Raw genomic sequence first — 23,213 nt, 5'->3', positions numbered from 1 at the left:
TCCACAGCCCTGTGATGAAATAAACAATGAATCCTTCCTAACCTTTGATCACCAAATTCTTAACTCACCTCAAAATGACATACAAAAGGACGATCTCCCGTATGGGTTCTAATATGTGATTCCAGATGAGATGGCCTGTCAAAACATCGGGAACAACCTTCCCACTGGCACATTAATGGACCCACACGCGTATGACTACGAAGGTGAGTGGTCAGGGTGTTTAAAGAATGGAATCGTTTTCCGCAATTACAGTGATGACAAGCATACAGTGCTTCAACTTCTCGATGTTGCTCCTGTATTCGAAGAAAGACTGTGTTTGTGTTACATAAGCAGTATTTTTTAGTTTGTTTTACCTTTAAATGGTTATCTAACTCTCTCTGAGTTTGAAATTCTGAACTGCACTGCTCAATTGAACAAGAGTATATATTTGGTCGATCGTGAAGCTTTTTGTGTGAATTTAAGTTGTCGTAGTCAACTTCCTTCGGCAAACAGTACACTGAAATTATAGAGAAATAAAATCATTATCAATTGATTGTGCAAACCTTCAGCTATTACAGCAAAGTCTTTTTTCCCTTGATGACATTCTTTGTGACGTTTCAACTTGTATTCTGGAAGAATGACCAAGAGCAACCTTCAGCATCACACTAGAAAGGCAAATATATAAATCACATAGCAAAGGGTGCGCGCGTACTAAAGGCATAGGGAAAAAAACGAAATTAAAAAATTCATAACTCTTGAACGGATTGCGGAACAAGTTTCATTCTTTTACCAGATGTTCTTCATACTACCACCTATAACTGGTTCAAATTTGGGTTTGATCCGAAAGACCAGACTTGATCAGCCGACAATTAAAAAAAAAATCTTTGAACTGAGATTGCTCAATGAAGACAAAAAATTTTTAAAGTTCCAAATACATCATCAGAAAGAGAAAAAAATTATCTTTTTTATAGTTATTTTTTCAAAATTTCAAAATTAACTTAAATGACCTGCGCAGTGATTTAAATGAAAAAACGCGCATAAAATTTGTGAAAAAGCGCAAAACTTTAACATTTAATTGAAGGCTTCCCATTCACGATAAAAAAAAATCCTTTGGTCAATTGTTTCTTAATGTTATGAAGAACACGCGATAAAAAAATGAAGCAAATCGATTTTTTTTTGCGACGAAAAAATTCGAAACTCGGCGGAATGACCCTATTGCAATATAATGAAAATATTAAAAAATTGGAAATAACAAAATGGCAAAAATAATATATGGTTACCAGTTGCTCCAATGGCATTAAGAGCCAACTCTTTGATCAGAAACGGGTAGGTCGGGTTAAGTGCGATGAAGAGATGCTCCATCAGAGCGGGTACGAAGGGATTGAGCTTCGCTCCCATAGTATCACAAAACATCTCCAGGGTGTCGAAAACGCGTTCCACACTGCGTGGCACTTTCTTACCATTGGCCAAGCTATTGCTTGTCGCCAACAAGTATTCCAAGAGAATGGGCAAGATGTCATTTGCGTATTTGTCAATATCGGGTTGGAGATACTGGGCAAATTTTTCGATTGCGTAGAGAGCGGCATTACGAACGTGCGCTTGCGGATGTTTGACGCCACTGCAGATGACCTGAACAAACGTTGCCATGTACTCGGTACGAATATGCTCTGCACAGCCTTCCACCACAACTGCTAAGGCAGTGTATCCTGCTTGCTGAGCACGAGTATCAGAGTCTAAACAGAGCTCAAATAAGATCAAGTTATTTGGTTATATCGAAAAATATTTACCTTTAAAGACGAGATCAGCCCACTGAAGCAAAAATGTGATGACCTTGTCAGGCGGCAAGTGTAACGCCAACTTATGCAATGTTTGGGCAGCAACAATGCAGGGCTTGTCCGATTTCACCTGATCATATTCATCCTCTTCACCGTCCACCTCAGTCATTACCAGGAAAATGGTTTGGAGAATTGGAACATCCAGTTCATCCTCAATCATTGACTGAAAATTAAAACTCGTTTATTACTGAGTAGCAGTAAGGTGAATTAAGGTGTAATAGTGAAAAATTCTACCTGCTCGTTGAGTCGCGCGAGAGTGGCAATACGAATCAAAGCTTTTGTTCGAATAGCATCGTGCAACTCTTTTTTGGAAGCAATTTCCAAGCATAGTTCAGTGACTGCTTTCAAATTAGGGGCTAATGTAGAAACTTCGGATCGACTGCAGATCCGACCCCTCAACTGAACTAGCTTTTTTTTACTAATCGATTACTTAACAGAACTAGCTTTTTTCACTAATCGATTACTTATCAGTAGAGTTACTTAACTTATATTTACTTAACTTATATTTACTTATACTAATATTTACTTTTTAGTAGTTACTAAACTTATAAAACTATAAACTATAAATTTTTACTTTTCTTAATTTTATTAGATTGTATTTCTGAAGCGCCATCTATTTAACATTTTTAAAGCTAAAAAACAAAGCCCCTCCCTCTTTTCCAGATATTGCATTCGGCAGTTGGTGTTGGACAGTCGTCACAGTCAGTTGTCAGTTTCGTCCGGTCTCTTGGTTATTTCTGGATTTTATGGTGTCAATTATTTTGGAACACTCATAAACGTTGTCTTCAATTTCCTTGAATATCTTGTTTGCATCACTTGCTTTTTTAATGACATCAAGTAACACGACAATCTCCAGCTAGAATTTAAATTTTAGTTATTAGTATTTTAACGTGATTTTTAGTTTATATTACTTAGGGGAGAACGGGGCAGTTAGGGTAGTGTATATGTTGGCACTATCGATATTGAGATATGTTTTAATGAAATCTAAGTGTAGGAAAAATTCACGCTTATGCAACCCGAAAATCCCCATCGTTTAAAAAAAAAATCATTAAAAAAGTCCTAAGGGTTCAGTAATAAATGAAACAACAATTTTAGCGCCTTAAAATCGTGTCATCAGCTTTGACAGATTTTTTCAATTTACGGGTTTCAGAAATAGAATAAAACTTTCAACAAATAATATTCTTGAAGGAAATTCTTTCCTCTTTCAATCTGATATTTTAGTTTATTATTTCTCCTTAGAGGAGTTACTGAAAAATCAATTTGATTAACGACACCCATTCTTGAGGCAAACTGGCCTGGCAACGTTGGGGCAGTTTGCGTGTATAACATCTCTGTCGTCTAACGTCAAAATGGTGAGTCAACAAAATCTGTCAATTTTTGTTAAATGTAAGATGTTAAGGCATTATATTAGAAAAACTGAACGTTGTATATATCCAGATGGTTACATTTTGAAAGCTGCCAAGAAAGTTGTTGCTGAGAAACAAAAAGTATGCTGTGATGTTTCCAAAGAAACCTCCATCCCAAAAAGAGCTCTACTGAGATATGTCAAAAATTTCTTGGCTACTGGAATTCAAGATGAAGTTGAAGCAACTACAATCATTGGGGGTTACCAAAAACCTCGTAAGGTAAATCCACTTATAATTTTTCTGTGTATGTGTTGCAATGTTAACTCTTTCTTGTTCGCTCTAGGTTTTCAGCAGCGAACAAGAAAGCAATCTTAGCAGTTACGTCAAAAGGGCCAGTGACATTTATCATGGAATCACTACCACAGACATGAGAAGATTGGCTTATCAGTACGCTACCCAAGAAAAATGTATTGTCCCTCTTTCTTGGTCGGTCAAGAAGGAAGCTGGAAGAGACTGGCTCTCTGGTTTCATGAGAAGACGTCAAGACCTTTCTATCAGAAAACCACAAGAAACATCTCTAAGCAGAGCTACCAGCTTCAACAAGCATTACATTGATTCCTTCTTTGACAATGTTGTGGTTGAACTTCAGGTGAGAGATGCACACTGGTTACAGTCTGCCTTACAGTATCTGCAACAGGGACGTCTATTCCACCATATTTTGTCTTTCCACGGTAACATTCTTTTCATCTGAAATGTCGTCTTTTGCTAACAAATTTGTCTCTTTATTTCAGAGTTCATTTAAAGGAATATTTCCTCAATGGTGCCCCTCTTGGTTCTGTTGGATCAGCCAATAAGTCTGGCTGGATATGTCAGAAAGATCGGTCGACTTTGCTCCATCTTTCGTCACGGATCGTCCTTTTAATTCATCACCAGTCCCATCTTCATAGAAATCCCAGCATCCAACGATAACATCGTCCAAGAAGGCCAAACTCCCGTTCCAGTCCAAAAAGACCAAACTCCCGTTCCAGAGAACCACATCACACACGGCCAATGTTCTTAGTTATTTTAATGATCTTGATGTCGTGGCCATTTTAATTTTTGATTTTTAAATAACTCATGTATCGTTGTCATTTCCACCAAGAATATACTTTTGAATCTTAACTTTCTTTCTTTCTTTATACGTTTAACTGATGTACCGTCCCTTGGACTGTAAGTCCATAAGAATAACATGGGCTTTTATGCCCCCATACATGGAGCGAAGTGCCCCTTCAATGGGGCATCTCGTCTTTTAATTTTTATGTTTTCAACTTTACTTTTTGGTCTAATAAAGGGGAGTTTCTGTAAATTAAAAATTCGAGGCATATAGCTCATTCTCCCCTCTTTCTTTTAAGATAATCGGGAGTTTCGAAAGTTTATTTTTAAAAGTATGGTGGCCAAAAAACAAAAAATCGCGTCAACGAGTACAACTCTCCCCTACATTTTCTGCTAATTGTATCTGTTGGGCCCATTTTGCATAATCATTTGTTATTTTCTTGCCAAAAGCAGCTTGTTTTAAAATGTAATCTAATTTCTCATCGTCATAAATAAACGTTGATTCATTGTTCCACATTTCAATTGCATTTTTAATTTTAAAGTTAATTCTACTCAAGTTGTTAAATTCAATTGTTGGATTTTGACAAAACACCCGATGGTTTCAACAGAACTCATTTTCGATGTTTAACAACAGTTAATAAAAATTTAATCAGTCAAAAGCTTTGCCTTTGACATCGATCATTTTAAGATTTCTTTTATTTTCAACATATAGTTAGAAGAGGCTTCGAATTTAGAGCTACCCGTATTCCATTTTGTATTGTCCGTATTGCCAAGTAAAGCGTTCGGTCATTGACAAAGAAGACGGTCAGAGAAGAGGAAGCCATTTTGGGATGCTATTATTTAACGGTGGTTATTGAATTCTTGGCCAATGCTCTTTTTAGTTTGCTTCCTCAAATCATCTGGGGTGCAGTTGGGCCAGTTAATCTTGAAAATATCGTCCCACGCCTTCATTACCGTGCCTATTCATTCGTGTTTACAAGTTTAGTATTTATTCTTGAATTGTAGGAAACTAAACTTGTAACTTACTGATGAGTTCGTTTTTGTGTGTTTCAGGAATTGCTTTCCTATGTGATGAAGGTCCAGATGATGACATTTTGTGGTTTCGCAGAAAATTGGGATCCCACAAAGTCTTCATCAATTCTCTGACATATTTGGTTAATCCATAGGACGCTCTTTCATTGTATGGTGTATTCCTGGTTTTTCTTAGGTGGACCTTCCGTTTCAAAATTTCTTCATCTACATTGTGCTGTAGCTTCTAAACTACTAACAATTCTTCCCAGATTGCCATTATTAAAATTAACTTTGCTTCACCAATGAAAATCCTTAGAATAAAACGGAACAGACAAACTGAAAAGCGAAAAGACTGAAGTTTTCAAACTGACGAGACGAACGTTGAAGTTGAACCTGTGTTTTCGAGGTTTTTTTTAGTTTGATCATGAAGGAGGAATGGAGGAGGAGCTAGTCGGGAAAATTTTTGAGGCGATGATGATATCTGCCTCAGGGGAAGGATTCGTTCCTTTTTCTGCAACCAGAGGCGGAAGAGTAGCGAAGTATGTGAAAATCTGGGCTTTCGCTGGGTCGTATCAAGTAGCTAAGATCTCAGCGCAACTCAGCTTGGATCACAACTTGATACATTTTCTCTCGTCTGCTCAGTGATTTAAATCGATACATATATCGTCTTGCAGCCAGCTTTTATAGTGACGCTCTTTTTGTTTTTGAAACATGGCGATTTCTCAACAGCCACGCATATTGACAATTGCTACGGTCATAAGTGAAGTGATACAACAGAATACTGATGAATGTGATGTTATTTGTCACGAGTTCAGCCAACCTCTTATTGCTTAACAAGACATTTTAAATTCAGGGCGAGATGGTACAAGTCAATTCACTGGGATTGAAGACTATATCGATAGCTAAGCAAATTCTTACAATATATATATTATTTTTTCCATTCTCCGTAATGAAATGCTTCTAAAAAAATGTAACTTCTTCTTTATTTATACTTTTATATTTATAGTTGCATTTGCATTTCATGTATTTATTTGAAAACAATTTAAATTTTGCAGCATTTCATATTTCCGCTTTTATATTGACTTCGTCTGCTTGGCAGTAAAAACTCCCTGTATATCAGTGATCCAAGCTGAGATCTTAGTTACTTGACGAGTAACCTGAGCCCCGTTCAAATCCGGGGAACTTTTGTCTAGCGTAAATTCGAACTCTTTTGCTATTCGCTTTTCTGTAGCTTAATCATCTGCCCGTAATAGATTTAAGCATGGGAAATCTGCCCAGTACTTTACTTTAAGATTATCACGGCGATGCTATAGACATCTGGTGGTGATGTTGCGTCATCAAAGATTGCGTCATCACGGCGACGACATCTGGTGGTGATTTGTTTGGGCATGTTCCATTTTGGGGGAGGAGCCTGTGTTGACACAGACACAGGCTCCTCCCCAAAAATGTCCGTGACAGACACAGGCTCCTCCCCCAAAAGCTTGCTGTTTTATTATATATGGATACGACCCTGGTTGCTATCGTTAGTCGTTACGCAGCAGATAAAAAGTCCGTAACGGTGGCAACTGGCAACCAAAATAAAGCCTAGGGGTTACTACCCAGGTAGCACACAGAGCTGTTACAGACTCATGTAACCGATCTGTTTCACATACTTGTGAAACAGGTCCGTATCAGGCTTGTTACATCTCTGTTTTACAGGAAATTTGTCTGGAATTGCTCTGTTTTACAGGATTTGGTAAAAGTTTGTTTCACAGATCTGGAACAGATCTGTTATCTTTCTGTAATACATAAATCTGGTTTTTAACTGTACTACAGACATGTTACAGATCTGTTTTTTACTTGAGAAAATTGTTTCTGATTTAGCTCTGTTTCCCATGTTTGTCACTTGTCTGTTTTTACTCTGTATTACCCAGTACAATATGTTTCTGTTCTGTGTCTGTACTCCAGGTCTGGTACGGGTCTGTATTTCCCTTGTAAGACATAAGTCAGTAATCATCTGTTCAGAGTCTGTACCCCAGGTATGGTACAGGTCTGTATTTTCTATGTAAAACTGAGTTCAATGATTATCTGTTCTGTGTTTGTACCCCAGGTATGGTACAGGTCTGTATTTTCTATGTAAAACTTAGTTCAGTGATTATCTGTTCTGTGTTTGTGCCCCAGGTATGTACGGGTCTTTATTTCCCTTGTAACACCTATAAGTCAGTAATCATCGTATCTGTGTCTGTATCCCAAGTATGGTACATGTTTGGATCCCAATGGAAAACTGAATTAAACGTTTCTTATATGTGTAATATCACTGCAATACCATGCAGTAAGAAGTTACACTCTAATAGTCAATGCAGCTAATGGCTATGAGTTTAGTTCAGTAGGCCTACTCGAACAACAACAATAGTTGTTTATCCACCGGACGGAGAAGTATTATTATACATAAATAGGTATAATAAAGACTTGTAATTGGTGTGGGGCCAATCTTGGTCTTGTTACTATCGGAAGAGACCAGTGGTAGTCATATGTAGCAATCAGTTTCGTGAGAGAGACATGTCAGACTGTTTGTTGAATGAACAAGTGTACAACTGTGAAATATACATCATTATGAAATATATCGAGAATATAATAACGAGTTCTGGTGTAGTGGTTAGCGTACTGGCTTGTGAACTCAGAGGTTGATGGTTCGATTCCAGAGGGAGGCAAATCTTTTTTTTTCTTGAAAATCTGTTTTTGGTCTGTAAATCGTGATCCCGTTTTACGGATCTGTCACAGACCTGTATGACAGTCTGTAAAAGTGTGCCACTCCAAACAATTTACAGACTCTCAAAAACAGATCTGAAACAGACCTGAAACAGAGTCTGTGTGCTACCTGGGTAAGTAGGAGGGGTACCAATTATTGAGAATTAATGTTTACCATTTCCAATTTTTAACCCATTTATATTTCTTAGGGGAAATTTCCTCAGACTGTGTGTTCTCAGAGTCTGCCAGCAAAGTGAAAAGCATATAGACAAGATCCTCAATGTGAGTGAATTTTTCAAAAGAATATTCACAGTTATTCATTCCAATGATCCAGTACTTTTGCAAGTTATCATTGTTTTTTAACAATTAAATATTAATTCTGTTTTATGGTTAGATTGCAAGATCTCTGGCATTGAGAACTTTGGGGAGTATGGCAATTCTGATCAGAAATCAGTGCATTACAGCATTCACAACAGTTTGGACAACACACAATGCTCCCCTGTCGAGTTAGAGGCAGCCATCTACGCCGCATCCAAGTTTGCCACACAGTCTCGAACCTTTTCCGTCCACATGCGCAGTAAAATTGCCGAAATGATTTAGGATCTGGCCACACCTGTAAATACCAAGCTCAAGCTCAAGCTCATCCCCATCTTGCAGTACATGCACCATGATGCTTACACGGCCGCCATAGTTCGACGTTTGTGCACCCAGCTACCCAGCCCCAAAATTTCGTCTGTGTAACACTTCACACACTAACTCTGATGACTAGTGAAACTCTAGTCGAATTCCCGCAATAGCTACTCCTGCTTCTTGAATATCTTGTTCGATTCAAGTTTTGTCCAACTTAAATTTTGTCTGTCAAAGTTGCCCATCTGTGGACTACTTCTAACGTGGATGGACTCTTTGGCCTACTGCTTGATCAACCTAATCTCGAATTGCATAGATTAGAAGGACACTGGACGTTCTAGTTACCCTAGCCATGGCTGAAGCCTCGAACTGTTTTTTCCTCAAGGCCGGTAATTCTGTTTTAAAAATCAAAATACCTTCCCAGGTAGCACACAGACTCTGTTTCAGGTCTGTTTCAGATCTGTTTTTGAGAGTCTGTAAATTGTTTGGAGTGGCACACTTTTACAGACTGTCATACAGGTCTGTGACAGATCCGTAAAACGGGATCACGATTTACAGACCAAAAACAGATTTTCAAGAAAAAAAAAGATTTGCCTCCCTCTGGAATCGAACCATCAACCTCTGAGTTCACAAGCCAGTACGCTAACCACTACACCAGAACTCGTTATTATATTCTCGATATATTTCATAATGATGTATATTTCACAGTTGTACACTTGTTCATTCAACAAACAGTCTGACATGTCTCTCTCACGAAACTGATTGCTACATATGACTACCACTGGTCTCTTCCGATAGTAACAAGACCAAGATTGGCCCCACACCAATTACAAGTCTTTATTATACCTATTTATGTATAATAATACTTCTCCGTCCGGTGGATAAACAACTATTGTTGTTGTTCGAGTAGGCCTACTGAACTAAACTCATAGCCATTAGCTGCATTGACTATTAGAGTGTAACTTCTTACTGCATGGTATTGCAGTGATATTACACATATAAGAAACGTTTAATTCAGTTTTCCATTGGGATCCAAACATGTACCATACTTGGGATACAGACACAGATACGATGATTACTGACTTATAGGTGTTACAAGGGAAATAAAGACCCGTACATACCTGGGGCACAAACACAGAACAGATAATCACTGAACTAAGTTTTACATAGAAAATACAGACCTGTACCATACCTGGGGTACAAACACAGAACAGATAATCATTGAACTCAGTTTTACATAGAAAATACAGACCTGTACCATACCTGGGGTACAGACTCTGAACAGATGATTACTGACTTATGTCTTACAAGGGAAATACAGACCCGTACCAGACCTGGAGTACAGACACAGAACAGAAACATATTGTACTGGGTAATACAGAGTAAAAACAGACAAGTGACAAACATGGGAAACAGAGCTAAATCAGAAACAATTTTCTCAAGTAAAAAACAGATCTGTAACATGTCTGTAGTACAGTTAAAAACCAGATTTATGTATTACAGAAAGATAACAGATCTGTGAAACAAACTTTTACCAAATCCTGTAAAACAGAGCAATTCCAGACAAATTTCCTGTAAAACAGAGATGTAACAAGCCTGATACGGACCTGTTTCACAAGTATGTGAAACAGATCGGTTACATGAGTCTGTAACAGCTCTGTGTGCTACCTGGGTTGTTAACATTTTCACCCATTATTTTATGCCATGATTTTAGATACAAAGTTACACTTGATTTGGAATCAGTGTTGCTACACTTGTGACCAATCTGATGCAGCAAAAGCAGTTCAGCTACTTGTTCAACTTGTAGTTATATCTAGCAAACAATATTCTTTTTCGTCCTCAGCGCCCGATTAAAGCCAAGACGCTGCCCATGCTGTTGAATCGCTCATATTTGGCCTCTGCTTATTGGGAAAGACCGAAGAGAGGAAACTCAAGAATGCGTTGAAATCAGCCGCCCAGCTGAGTCGTGTCGCCAGAAATCAGCGCCACCATCATTGATTGCCTCATTCGCTTGTTGCCTCAATCTTCCGGTTCCATGTTAGTCCTGCTGTGACAGGCTCTGGCTACCATCGGAAATACTCAACCGGCCGCCATTGTCCGCATCTGCAGCATTGGTCGCTATTCATAGCAACCGGCCGCCATTGTGGTTTTCTTCCGTTCGACGAAAACTTGTTCAGCTGTAAGTTTGATTCTCATCCTGTAATTTTTTTTCTTGCATGTATCATTATTACCACCATAACTGTACTGATGATTTTGAGGATACTTAATTCTGAACTATGTCAACATCTTCTTAGGTTGTCACTTCTGGCCACCGTCGCGGTCCGCTGTCCTAACATTCGTTCTCGTCGCAGTGGATCTCGGGCAGGACCTCTGGTTCGCCTATCACAACTCCAGACGAAGGTGAAATCAAAGAGAATTGTTTATTTTTATCAATGTTAATCATCGTTTAGATATTTCTACTACAGTCTTCATTTTTCAGGTTCCTGCTTCTCTCTACATGATCCTGGCCGCCTACAATTTGCTACCGACAATGTTAATCGGCTTTTTCGTCGCTATCGTTCACTTGACAGCGAACGCGTTACTCTTTCAGACGAGAAAATCGGTCAACAACGAAGTTGACATTTCTCTGATCATGGCTGATGTCGGATTTTATCTGACAGCCAACGTTGTCGGCATTTTCACCAATTGCCTGAACGAGACTACGCTGAGATGGGCCTTTCTCGACCGTCGCTGGTGCATCGAGTCCACCATCAAATTGGACTACGAGAAGAGTCAAGAAGAACAGCTGATGCTGTCCATCTTGCCCAAACACATCGCCCACGACGTGGGCACCGACATCAGAGAGGAAGTCTAGTTGATGACGAGATCCAAAATGTCGCCGTCGTCCAGGAAACCGTTCGAGTGAGTGGAACGCGATGATACACTTTTTGCCTTTCTGTGAATAATCATCCAATCGCTTATTTTGTTTCTCATACCAGACAGTTACACGTCGAGATGATCCGGAAGTCAGTGTTCTTTACGCCGATATCGTCAACTTTACTCTGTTGACTGCAGCCCTCTCGGCGTCCAGCCTCATCTCCATGCTCAACGAATTTTTTGGCAAATTCAACGAGGCTGCCAAAGTAAACAAATTTTCATTTGATTATTTTGTCTTCCCTTCAATTAAAAAAATTTTAAAATAGGAAATCGATTGTTTAAGAATTAAAATCCTCGGTGACTGTTATTGCTGCGTGTCTAGAATACCGGACTCGACCACCACCCATGCTAAGAATTTTGTCGGAATGGGATTCAAGATGATTGAAATCTATCGCCAAATTAGGTAATAATACCCGGGATACTGAACAAGAAACGGCGGAATTAGTTATTGAGAACTACTGTGTGTTTTGGAAAAGCAACAAACAAACTAATTCTCGATATGATTAGAGAGGATCGCCAAGTGGATGTGGACATACGGATCGGCATTCATAGTAGCAGCGAGCAGCGTTATCAGTGGTCTGCCTTCGCAAGTGGCAGTTTGATATCTGGACCCGTGACGTGATCATCGCCAATCACATCAAACAATCGGTAATAGCTGGGTATAAAATGTTCCATACGACTCCTTCGCTTATGTTATATTTTAGAGTTATATTAGATTCAGACATAGATGTGTATGTGTTTTATCATTGTATAAAGTTCTTGATGTGAAATTTTTCTAGAGATAGCTGTTATAGTCAATTGACATTGCTTATTTCTCACCTCATTCGGTTAGTTATCACACGTCTCATTAAATTCCCTTCCTGTCTTTTTTCTTTGTTAGATGTGTGCAACCAAGAATCTGCTGGGGGATTCTAATCAATTTAATCCCGGGAACGGAATGAAACGTGATACTTACCTGGCAAAACTGGGAATTGAGACCTTTCTAGTCGTTTCAACCAACGCCAATCAATCGAAGGAATCTGGAGTCTAAAGGATCAAAGTTAAAGCCGATCCTTTCGCATCGCTTCCCCGTATGAACGCTGTTGTTGCTATGACTTATGAGTTATGAAGTAGCTTCCACAAAAAATCATTGGGTTGACTGTGAAACAAACAATTAACTCAATAACGATGCTGAAAATTGAAAACTCATCGCTTGACAGTCTCTACGATTGACTCCCGCCAAGCCTTCCAGTAGCGGTTGCTTACCGTATTCCGCCATCGTCATCATTACGTCACATCTATGCGGTAGACGAAGCATTTAGACGACTTGCTTGAAAGTATTTTTTTTTTTCTTTATTACTAATAAAATCTTTCCATTTCGGTTTGGCTGACAGAAAATGCGACAGTCATCACTAGCGACAGGTGACGAACATTCTGAGGAAATTTACATCCGGCTAGTGAAAAATCCCAGGAAATCTAGTGTGGCTAGCGGAACTGGAAGACGTCTTTGCCAGGGTTTGCCATCTTTAGCGAATTGAAATTTAGTAGTTGAACTTATAGTTTACCTTTGGTTGAATATACAACAGAGGCGATCGACGACTGGTGAAAACACCTCACGACGGGGTGCAGTTTTGATGGACAACACTTTAGTCAGTTTCCGGCGGATGATGGACCAAGCCGATTCTAAGATGGAAAAATCCATCGAATCCATGTTATTATCAAAAGTCAGGTTAGTTTCAAAAGATTACTTTGTATTTTCATAGGAGGATTAGGAGCTTGGTTGTCATAATCATATCAATACTTATAAGAAGACGATCCAGGGCGACTCCGGACCAGGAATCGCACGTCAACCTTTTTCTTTTCTTCTTCAACCGATCCTGGGAACTTCCTTTTTTGCAGCGTCCGGATCCTTTGTTCAACCTTTACGTCTTGGGTGCCATTCCAGTTCTGATTGGGATCATGACCATTCAGCTCACTCTCTATAGTAGGTAATAAAAAAAGGGAAATACGTACTTGCTACTGGCCATTTGGTTTATCTTTTTTTGTGTCTAGTGGCCCCCGGACATTCTGGTTGGCCTTTGGGATAGCCTTGATTATTGTGGTGTTAGTTGGCATGTGCTTGTGGGTGCCCCAGATTTGGTACTACAGTAGGAACTCTATTAACGACGACCCGGAAAATGTATTTGAAAGCCTCTCTGTTTCTCCCGAGCCGATCCAGCTCGACCGTCTCAGCAGCGTTTTTCAAGCTGGATTCTTTTTGTTCATCCCTAACGACCCGGACCCTTATCTTTCTCGTGGTTACGGTGGCCGTTGGTGCTTGTGGTCTAGTTGATCTGGTATGTTTATTTAATCTGAGTTTAAATAATTAATCATTTTTTTAAATTTATTTCTGTATTTGTTTACTGTAGGACCATGTCAAAGAATCAAATAATACATCAAAAGCAATGACAGAGAATGCGACCGGCCAGTGCAACTTCCAAGATTCTCGCATTTACCTCTGGGTAATAACCGATCACTTACTGGACTGCTCGTCATTCCCTAAACATTTGTCTGATTTTCTGGTCGAGTTTCTGGTAGTACTTTACATACGTATGCGCCTTGACGAAGTCCGTAGTCTTCAGCTTCTACCGCATCCATTTCGCATTGAAATTTAGCTTTTATGCAACTTCATAGCCATATACACAGTAATGACAGTGAACATCTACATAGAAATATGTCCGGTAAACGACACTTAACCTTAATCTTTCCTAATCTTAATAACCAATCTTTACCATTAAAAATCATTGATTGTTTTTCTTTCTCCAGCTATATGATGGTCGAGAAGAATGCCTCTTATGCCAAGCTAGTCCATCTGTTCAGCCGGAACTCAGTCATGCTTTATATCTGTTGACTATCCTCATGATTTTGCACGTGGCCGACCGTCAGGTTTTCACAATAACCTATCGAAAAATAGTAAAATTTAACTTGATTATTAATATTGGATTTACAGATTGAATTCATCAACCGGCTAGATTACGTGTGGCAGCGTCAGCTGGCCAATGAACAGGAGGAAGATAACACCACCAGAATCGTCAACAAGATGTTGCTTCTAAACATCTTGCCCCATCACGTTGGTAAAGCAAATTTTTAATCGAATCCCATCTCTAAAAAGTGTGAACAACACCTTCTACATCATTATTTTTTCCAGCTGATGTTTATCTAGATACATCCCGCTGCAGTGAACAACTGTATCACGAAGAACACAAACGAGTGGCCGTCATGTTTGCCTCTATTCCAAATTTTATGGACTATTTCGCAGAAAATGACATCGACGATCGTTGCTTAGGAGTCCTTAACTCGATCATCAGCGCGTTTGATGCGGTATAATTCAATCATTTAGCTTTAGATTATAAAAATGTAATTAATATTGGCAATTGTGAATAGTTGTCATTCGAGGAATCCGGTTATTGCAGGAGTTGTCGGAGCGCAAAAGCCGCTTTACGACATTTGGGGCGATACGGTCAACATGGCATCCCGGTTGGAGTACACTAGTAAATTGGGTGAAATTCAAGTAAACGAATAAGATGTTTAAAATACTTTCAATATAATAAAATTACACCGTAACCTGATTGGATTAGGTTACAGAAAAGACGGCCAAATTACTGGAAGCTGTTGGCATCCACTGTGAGAAGCGAGGCGAAACGTTCTTGAAAGGCAAAGGCCTCGTTATGACGTACTGGGTGCGTCCGGAGGAGTTAGATTCCTACGATTCTCTTCAAAATTCCTCGGCGCGATTAAGAGCTTCCTCATCGGTTTGAGCGACATGTTATTGACATCAACTTCGGCTCGCAGTTCACTAAGCCGCAAACCAATCGGCTGTCCGTTCTGATTGAAGAAGACAAAGGAGAACGTTCCAGTCAAAAAGGTAGATAATTGACTTGATATTCCTGTAATCACTCTAACCGTTCTGTATATTTGATAAATGTCTAGCTTTTGTCGTCTTGTTCTAGTGTGGGAGCTAATCTAATCTAGCTCTTACATCACCTCTTCTCAGGAAATTCGAGTTGTAAGAAGATGTCGATATTGTGTCACTGTCGAATGAAGACGTTAATTTAGATATTTATGATGAAGATTAAATGCACCTCTAAAAAAAATTCCCCTTTTTTAATTCTTTTTTTTTAACTCAACTGCCTCACCGGTAAAGTTCTAAGGCACTCAACTTCTTTATAGTGACATATTATACTGTCAAGTGTACATAAATTTTAAAAAAATTGAATGAATGATAACTGACGGCTGACCAATATATTATGTGAGGGAAAATCCAAATGAATACCACCTACATAGCAAGATCAAATTTTTAAGCCCAGATTAGAGAGAAACGGGTTGTTTCTAAATTTAAAACATAACTAAAATGGTAAAGATCATAGAGAACAAACAAGTGAGAGTGGGATAACAAGGGTCATTTTGTTTTCGTCTAAGCCGGGGACAGGTTGGGGACGATAAATTTTCCTATTAAAAAAAAATTTGAAAATTAATTTTGTTAACACTAGATGGCAATATTTATGGTTATCTGTTTATTACTTAGCAGACGCTTATTTCCTTCGATTTGAATTTGTGACATTTTTTAAAATTGTGTCACATGATTTGAAGTTTTCAAGTTTTAAAAAAAGCCACACTTTTAAAACTAACATTTTATAATAATTGCTAGACAAATTGCATGCTTGTCTCAAATGTTTAATTTATTATCGCCAGATCAAATAAGATAACTAAGAAATTACTAAACCTGTTTCGAAAATACTGCTGATAAACAACCGCGTAAATTCCCTTTGAAATACTTGGCGCTGAGCCAAGTCCTGTGCAGTTCGTTGTGGGAGCTCGTGGGATCGCCCAGTATGTCGGAGACGATAATGAATTTCTGGAACCTTTATCGTATTACGCTGGTATAGTCGCTGAAGAAGCCCGTGAAGAAGCCAAGTTTTTAACGGAAGTTTTTAAATCAAGAACGATACCTTGTGTTTTTCGACCAAGGCTACGTCAAGGTCAAGTATTGCATGTATACGCAGGTAAAATTTTCTCTAACAAAATTTCAAATTAAATATGCCATTATTGGTATTAATTTTTTGAAATATAGATCATGAGGTTACCCTCCGCAACCTGCGCCCTTTTACAAAAAAAAATGTGAAAGTCAAAGAACTCTATAATCCTTAGGCCCAATATCACATGGGAATTATTCGAAAAAAAATATATAGTCATGCGCTTAATGTAGGTCAGCGTCAGCTGTGTATAAAATCAGGGTCAACTTTTAAAAAACTCACCTTGGACAGAATCAGATGGACTATAGGTCCTACTTATGGCGGAGGTCCTTGAATTTTTCTTATCTTTTCAGATAAGATTTTACCGGATTTTACCCTATAAATATATGCGACTCATTTCTAGAAACTTCATTGCATTCGAGAGAAGCTATAGAGAATCTCCATCCAGTCCATCTATAGTTGTGAGCTATCGTCGTTGTCCTCACGTTCTCTTTTGAATTCGCTCCAAAATTCCAACAATTCAGTGCTGTTAAATTTGTCTCCAAAATAGTATTGAGCATGGCTTATTTGCAAAGTGTTCAAGATCTCTTTGTGCAAGCGATCGAAAACGACTCCACGACTCAACTAAGCGAAATATTCAAAAATTGCAGCAAGTTGGAAGTAATGACAAAGATATGGACACCGACACCCAGTAGCGAACAAGGTGAAACTCTTTTAATTTCGGCCATCAAGACAAAACGTTATAACGTGATTGACTTTTTGGTTAGAATATTGAGAGAATGTGTCAGTGACAAAGAGTGTAGATCTCTGTGCCTTTCTACCTTTTGTCAAATTCAAACCGACCAAATTTCCATCGTCGACGTAATGGAGTGTTTGATTGATCCTTGGCTGCTGGAACCACGTAGGGACGAACCCCTTTGGTTGGAATTTCTTTGGAATTGTATCAAGTCCAGCTCGATCCCTCGACAAGACAAAATCGATGCCTTGGAATTAATCGGTGCCACCTTTATCTTTATCCAAGTGAAAAGTCAATCCAAGGTAATGTGGGCACCCCATCACGGACTGCAGTGCTGGAAGGATGCCATGGCACTGCGTTACTCCACAGGCGAACGGGCCATCCCCAAAACACCTAACGTTTTCACCGATGAGGCTGCTAAGGCATTTGCCGATAATTCCGAAGTGCTAACCTTAGAAGAACTGGAACTAATGGAGCAAGAATCGTCCATTTACGGCTGTCCGCCAGCTTGGGGACTCGCCAGTTCTCATTGGCAATGTTATCTTCGAGTTCAGGCTCTTTTAGTGAACCAAAGAGTCGTCAGCCAAGTGAATAATGGGCCCTATTACTTCCATCTAATTAATTTGATTCGGTATGGCTGGGACTGCAACTCGTACCGAAAAGAACCCAGTCGTGCGTTCAACATTTGCTTGCTCATTATCGACCAGGCGAAATCGTTCAGCTCGACGGCATCTTCACCCAAATGTATTCACATTTTCGTCGAAACACTCGATCTGATGTCAAAGTGTTTCGAACGGATGCGAGAAGAGACCGCGGAGAGCCCAGAACGACGGGAATTGACTCCCGGTAATCTTCTGAAAGCTATTGGATGCTGCACCGTCATAGCCAATCTACTACCAGTTCCACTAATGAATGATAAGGATCACAATAGACTTCACAGAGTGAACATATGCGCCTACGATTTTGTTTCGCTGCTGTTCAAGAGTTTCCCCCGGTTAAACCAGGAAAAACACAAGCAACTTGAGGAATGCCTTTCTCAATTTATTCCCCTAGACGTTCACCGTGGATCGCACAGTCTTTTACATGCTGGAATTAATCGGTCCGTGTGGTTATACGAAAGCAATACCCAACGTTTGATTAAACTGTTCTTGAAAATGGGGGTCGATCCGAATGCCACGGATAGAAAAGGGAAAACTCCGCTTCATATTTTAGCCGAGAAATGGAACTGGACTCGATTCTCGACTTACTTGGACTCGGCCGACTTTCCTTCCGAGTCTCTGTCAAATGTTTTTCAATCACTAGTGGAAGCAGGTGGTCATCTCGACCAAGCCACACCAGAAGGCCATACAGTGATCGATTTTTTGGAAATTCAGCGAAAGAAACATTCCCTTCATGACTATTATTTTAATTCTTATCTGAACTCTCTGATCAATACCGTCTTGCCCCTGTCTTGTTACTGCGCTCAGTCCCTTCGTCAACACAAAATTCCACTTGGAAATCAACTTCCGCCTAGAGTGCATTCATTCATCCTTCGGCACAGCGCGCTTAAGCGCTGACTTCTGAATTTTCGCAATTTCTTTATTATTCAGTTCATGCCAATCTTTTTGTGTACCAGATGATTATTATATTTTTGTAAAATATAAATTCGTTTAGTGCACACATGAAAAGTACAGATTTCTACTTTGTTTCATTTCAAGTAACAAATGCGAACTCAAAGAGTCCAGTTAAAAAATCCGGAAATCTTGAATGATCTGCACTCGCACCAGTCAAAATCCCGCCAAAAGGTTTACCTATATTGTTGTACTTCAGTTCACTAGATGGCTCTTTTCATGTAAACAAAGTGACGTCTGATTAAAAAAAAGTGCAGTAGTTAACTCGTTCATCTGCTTCTTTCACTATTTTGGTTTGTCTTTTTCACTCTTGTACTTAATTGGAATTGTAGAAAGATAATTCAAACCACCATTTGCATAGCGTAAACTTGCATGTCCTATAAAGATTTAATTGGTTGCTGTACTTAATCAAAGTGTCGAAATGTTCCTCACGTCTTTTCTGAAAAAGATAAGTAGCAGTGAGAGCAAACCGCCTCCCGAAACAGTTAATAATGTGATATTAGAGAAGGCTGTAACCGTAAGTTCACCAGTGAACTTGCCAAGTTGGAAGGACAGATCAATTTGGACATCATCGTGCAGACAGGAACCAAATGTTCAGAATCAATGTCAAGAAATCAAAGAAATCATCACTGGTCTGTTTCGTCTTTATCATATTTCACCACAGGGTAAAACATTTATTGATTTTTATTTTAGACTTGCTGAGGACAATTAGAGACCCTGAAAAGCCCAACACGTTAGAAGACCTGTTGGTTATTACAGATGAATCTGTTCAAGTACAACCATTCGAGGAAAATGGTTACTTGGTTAGAATAGATTTCAATCCTACAGTTCCTCATTGTTCACTTGCAAGCCTTATTGGCCTCTGCCTGAGAGGCAAGATTCAGAAAAATGTGGTGGAAAGGATTAAATTGGACATAGTTATTGCAGAGGGGAAACACAGCACAGAAGAAGAGAGTAAGTCCTAATTCCATATTTAAATGTTCAAAAAAGCTTTCATTAAAATATTCTTTTACTTTATTCCCATCCAGTCAATAAACAAATCAACGACAAGGAAAGAGTCGCCGCCGCCTTAGAGAATCCCAACTTAAAAGAAATGGTCGATAGTTGCATAAGAGATGAAGAATAATAAGAATTTTGTTAAGAAAAAAAAATAAAAGACGATAAATTTCCTCAGAGTATTTTGTATTCCATTCCATGAGATCAACTCACAAGTATGAAAGGCACTGCAAAGGCACTGCAGAGACAATTTCATCGCACATATACACCCTGGATTGATTTTAGTAGAAGACTAGAAACAATTACCAAAAAGCTCCCTGGTATATATATAAATTTTGCAAGTGTTATCTCTGGTAAGAAGAAAAGCATAACCAAAAGCGACAAGCAAGTTTGTTTCGTGAAAGACTTGTAAACTTAAAAAAAGATCAAAATTTCTCAAAAACGAGACAAGTTAAGTGAAAAACAAAAGGGAAGTGGGGTTGGGAGGCAGTAAGTAATTTCAGGCGAGTCGAGGGACTTTTTAAACTTCGGACAGGACCGCAGGAGTGCTGGGAATAACATCCATAATCACTTTGACAGGGTCGTTGTTGTTTTCCTCGGGCTCGATCTTGGACGCAGGCTGCTGCTTCTCCAAGTCCGTGGCGGTGCATAGGGAACGAGTGCGGGGTGCTCGACGGCCGCTACCGCGTCGGACGGGCTTGTCTGGCTGCGCAAGGTGTTGATTCAGCAGCTTGATGACTTCCTCCACGTCAGCTTCATTCTTGCCTTTGATGTTCTCTTTGATGACCTCGACCACACCGTCATCTTTCTTGTCCTGCAAAAGAAATTTCAATTAGATTCTTCCGGTTAAGAATTGAAAAGAAGACAAACTCACCTTGAATGTTTCCGTAAGGCCTACATAGGTGATGCCCGACTCGACGAGCATATGGCGGAGGAATCCAGCTCGCCGACGAGGCTTGATACCTTGGCGAAACATGTCAGCGAATACCGGTCTCCATTGAGCCTCCTTGGTCAATTCTTCTTTGATTTTCTTGACTTGTTCGAGCAAATGATCGCAACTGATGAGGTTCTCCTTAAGTACCCCAGTGTTGATGCGGCCGCCATGCACCTTGCGAAGAATCTTGTGAAGTGCTTGAGCACGTTGAACAGCGCTCTCCAAAGGTGTGTCGACTCCAAGGTGGTGATCAGCCAAAGCTTTAAGGACCATGCGATGTTCGTCCTTCAAATCATGCACCTGTTTTCGATTGCAAGATAAGAATATCTAACCGATTCACGTGTTACGATATTTCAGTTATTACCTGTTGACGGAGCAGATCCCAGCCATTGACACATCCAAGCAAAATCTTGTTGACATCATCAAGAAGACGGTAACGTTCCAAAGCCTAAAACAGAGTGAAAGTTAGAAACGAGTCTGATAATATAAACTAAATGGCGACATACCTGGAATAGCTGAAGGATCTTGGAGTGACGTGGTTCAAAGAAGACTAGGACAATTTTCTTGTCGGGGAAATTATCTTTTTGGAGCTTGATGAGCCACGAGGCGAAATCATTGCAGGCGGCCACCTCGCTCTTGGACTTGAGCATTCTGTTGTTGCGGATCTCCTTGAGCATGCGGTAACGACCCGTGTCAACGATGCGAAGATTGTAGTTGCGAATTACGTTCAGCGGTAGCTTGCCATACGGCATGACGTACTCGTTGAAATCATGCCCTTCTGCTTTCTCTCCCTGCGCCATGTAGAATGATCCCAGGTTGACCATCTCGTCGATGAGGCGTCGACCAGTAACGGTGGCTTCCCACATAACCACAGCAATGCTGTCATCGTGTTCAGGCATTGGCTGGACTGGCTGAGTGGTGATCACAGCGGGGAGAGCATCACATTCCACCTTGGCCTCTGGAGTTGGTGGCTGAATCACCACCTCTATGATGGTCTCCTCGGTGGAAGATGAGGTCTGCTGTTCTTCACTGTTGTTGGTCATTTCTGTAATTTTATTCTGCAACACAAAACACTATCGATCAATCAAAAAGCATTCAAAAACAGTGTAGATGGTTAAAAACAAAATGTGAGCAAAGAGAATACGAAGGCAGTCTTCAAGAACAGTTCCCCCTTTTCTTTAACCAATGTGGTATTGAACAAAAAATCGTACTGGGCTACTGACTCAACAGATGGAAACAAATGCAAAGAGAGCAAAGAGAGAATCAATTGGCAAAACATGTGCTAGACCTTATTAAAGAAGGGGAAAATGTTCTTGAACATTGCCGAATAAATTGCTTAGATCTGAGGCGAGCTCTCAATGGCGACGAAGCACATGTGTACTGAGAGAGGAAAGAGGTTTGTGTGGAATCTTACCGAGCTCTTGTCTCGGACGCGGCCGGTGAATAAGTAACCGTTCTAGTCTTTCTCGAACCTCGAATTAAACGATTCCCAACCCTACCTCTTTTCTTTCATTCGCGCCTGTTGTATAATATGTCTACGGTGCCTAACAATGAGACGAATAAAAGGTATTGAACGAAGGCGAAATATTACCTGTGGCTGTGTCTTTCAGGATGAAATGATTGGAATTTTCACGGGAGGAATGGAGGTTCGTCTGCTCTTTCAGCCGATGGCGTAATCTGTCTGGGGCAGGGTGAGAAAAAAAAGAAAGAAAAAAGATCTAGAACAATGCAATTAATGAGAAAAACTCGTTTGATTAAATCAATCAAGGTTAATTGTCGAAATAAATATTCTCTAAATTTTTCGTCATTTTTGTAAATTTTGTTGATTAGCCTACATGGATTTTGTTTGAATATTTGTCAAATCAAGTCTTTCTCTGAATTCAAATTTTCAAACTATTAAAAATGTCGTAGTAAATATAATATATTTTTTTATTGACTCACACTGACTTTTTCAATCATCCTTTTTCGTACGATTGCACTTTAAATGCAATTAAAAATGGCAAGATTTCAACATGATTTCAACGTGGAAAGTTTTCGAGTTTCGACTGCTACGACATAATCACGTTAGAAGTGTTTTCACGTCATCATTAGCAGTATTTTAGCTATGATAATCAAGGTTGAACAACTGGATCATTATTTATTTCGATTTTAATTAGTTTAGTTAATAAGATGTTAACATTTTATTAATCGATTGACAGGTTTGTTTTCATTATGTAATTGACTTAGACGCCATCTAGCGGCGTGAATTACAACACCGTACATCTTTACAGGCTAATCTTGCGGTAAAATTAAATCTCGCAATCCAGCTCAATTATCAAAAGCAATTTTAACAACTTTCTAAAGTAGCTTTTCAATCATCGCCATTTTTATTCCTCTCTGAATTCGAAATAAATCTACGCCGAAATTCTTTACT

At 39.4% G+C, this 23,213-nt stretch overlaps 5 protein-coding genes and 5 long non-coding RNA genes across 18 annotated transcripts; 6 read left to right on the top strand and 4 right to left on the bottom strand.

Annotated features, from left to right (window-relative positions):
• Positions 1-6: 6 nt before the first annotated feature.
• On the bottom strand, positions 7-902 carry LOC124193535. The gene is made up of 3 exons (XR_006874302.1): positions 556-902; positions 354-496; positions 7-293 (listed from the first exon to the last, which is right to left on the bottom strand). It is a non-coding gene; the product is annotated as an uncharacterized LOC124193535 (long non-coding RNA).
• A 70-nt stretch (positions 903-972) lies between these two features.
• Positions 973-2,200, bottom strand: LOC124193946 (importin-4-like). The gene is made up of 4 exons (XM_046587919.1): positions 2,049-2,200; positions 1,767-1,977; positions 1,260-1,712; positions 973-986 (listed from the first exon to the last, which is right to left on the bottom strand). Exons 2-4 carry the CDS (start codon positions 1,972-1,974, stop codon positions 973-975), a joined length of 675 nt encoding a protein of 224 aa, XP_046443875.1. The 5' UTR covers positions 1,975-1,977; positions 2,049-2,200.
• A 946-nt stretch (positions 2,201-3,146) lies between these two features.
• On the top strand, positions 3,147-4,321 carry LOC124193425. Its single transcript, XM_046587221.1, has 3 exons — positions 3,147-3,439; positions 3,504-3,891; positions 3,952-4,321. The coding sequence occupies exons 1-3, from the start codon at positions 3,164-3,166 to the stop codon at positions 3,960-3,962; spliced, it is 675 nt and encodes a 224-aa protein (XP_046443177.1). The 5' UTR covers positions 3,147-3,163; the 3' UTR covers positions 3,963-4,321.
• A 717-nt stretch (positions 4,322-5,038) lies between these two features.
• Positions 5,039-6,424, top strand: LOC124193502. The gene is made up of 2 exons (XR_006874285.1): positions 5,039-5,231; positions 5,306-6,424. It is a non-coding gene; the product is annotated as an uncharacterized LOC124193502 (long non-coding RNA).
• A 1,107-nt stretch (positions 6,425-7,531) lies between these two features.
• LOC124193725 lies at positions 7,532-8,123 on the bottom strand. Its single transcript, XR_006874417.1, has 2 exons — positions 7,908-8,123; positions 7,532-7,836 (listed from the first exon to the last, which is right to left on the bottom strand). It is a non-coding gene; the product is annotated as an uncharacterized LOC124193725 (long non-coding RNA).
• Positions 8,124-8,125: 2 nt separating this feature from the next.
• On the top strand, positions 8,126-13,499 carry LOC124193724. Of its 4 annotated transcripts, none has more exons than XR_006874416.1 (13): positions 8,126-8,137; positions 8,200-8,272; positions 8,385-9,006; positions 10,332-10,796; positions 10,912-11,017; positions 11,097-11,518; positions 11,596-11,739; positions 11,800-11,936; positions 12,041-12,181; positions 12,414-12,817; positions 12,907-13,027; positions 13,099-13,241; positions 13,321-13,499. It is a non-coding gene; the product is annotated as an uncharacterized LOC124193724 (long non-coding RNA). The 4 variants fall into 4 exon arrangements; XR_006874414.1 differs by having other exon boundaries at positions 11,083-11,518; positions 13,324-13,499; XR_006874413.1 differs by having other exon boundaries at positions 11,083-11,518.
• LOC124193726 lies at positions 9,036-9,630 on the top strand. The gene is made up of 2 exons (XR_006874418.1): positions 9,036-9,254; positions 9,326-9,630. It is a non-coding gene; the product is annotated as an uncharacterized LOC124193726 (long non-coding RNA).
• Positions 13,500-13,797: 298 nt separating the features above from the next.
• On the top strand, positions 13,798-15,650 carry LOC124193723 (adenylate cyclase type 2-like). Of its 2 annotated transcripts, XM_046587691.1 has the most exons (9): positions 13,798-13,848; positions 13,921-14,013; positions 14,090-14,232; positions 14,318-14,437; positions 14,502-14,625; positions 14,700-14,872; positions 14,936-15,062; positions 15,130-15,416; positions 15,482-15,650. In XM_046587691.1, the coding sequence occupies exons 3-7, from the start codon at positions 14,200-14,202 to the stop codon at positions 15,041-15,043; spliced, it is 558 nt and encodes a 185-aa protein (XP_046443647.1). In that variant the 5' UTR covers positions 13,798-13,848; positions 13,921-14,013; positions 14,090-14,199; the 3' UTR covers positions 15,044-15,062; positions 15,130-15,416; positions 15,482-15,650. The 2 variants fall into 2 exon arrangements, with proteins under 2 accessions (XP_046443647.1, XP_046443648.1); XM_046587692.1 differs by lacking the exon at positions 13,798-13,848 and having other exon boundaries at positions 14,080-14,232.
• A 3,452-nt stretch (positions 15,651-19,102) lies between these two features.
• On the top strand, positions 19,103-20,313 carry LOC124193434 (cytosolic iron-sulfur assembly component 2A-like). Its single transcript, XM_046587233.1, has 3 exons — positions 19,103-19,502; positions 19,564-19,824; positions 19,899-20,313. Exons 1-3 carry the CDS (start codon positions 19,292-19,294, stop codon positions 19,994-19,996), a joined length of 570 nt encoding a protein of 189 aa, XP_046443189.1. The 5' UTR covers positions 19,103-19,291; the 3' UTR covers positions 19,997-20,313.
• On the bottom strand, positions 20,036-22,451 carry LOC124193432 (maternal protein exuperantia-like). 5 transcript variants are annotated; one of them, XM_046587232.1, is made up of 5 exons: positions 22,392-22,451; positions 21,307-21,858; positions 21,165-21,248; positions 20,741-21,100; positions 20,036-20,680 (listed from the first exon to the last, which is right to left on the bottom strand). In XM_046587232.1, exons 2-5 carry the CDS (start codon positions 21,841-21,843, stop codon positions 20,387-20,389), a joined length of 1,275 nt encoding a protein of 424 aa, XP_046443188.1. In that variant the 5' UTR covers positions 21,844-21,858; positions 22,392-22,451; the 3' UTR covers positions 20,036-20,386. The 5 variants fall into 5 exon arrangements, with proteins under 5 accessions (XP_046443188.1, XP_046443186.1, XP_046443187.1 ...); XM_046587230.1 differs by lacking the exon at positions 22,392-22,451 and adding an exon at positions 22,215-22,373; XM_046587231.1 differs by lacking the exon at positions 22,392-22,451 and adding an exon at positions 22,215-22,365 and having other exon boundaries at positions 21,307-21,873.
• Between the last annotated feature and the right edge of the window lie 762 nt (positions 22,452-23,213).

The sequence above is a fragment of the Daphnia pulex genome, chromosome 5, assembly GCF_021134715.1.
Source record: "Daphnia pulex isolate KAP4 chromosome 5, ASM2113471v1".
NCBI lineage: Eukaryota > Metazoa > Arthropoda > Branchiopoda > Diplostraca > Daphniidae > Daphnia > Daphnia pulex.
This window is presented reverse-complemented; position numbering and strand designations above follow the sequence as displayed.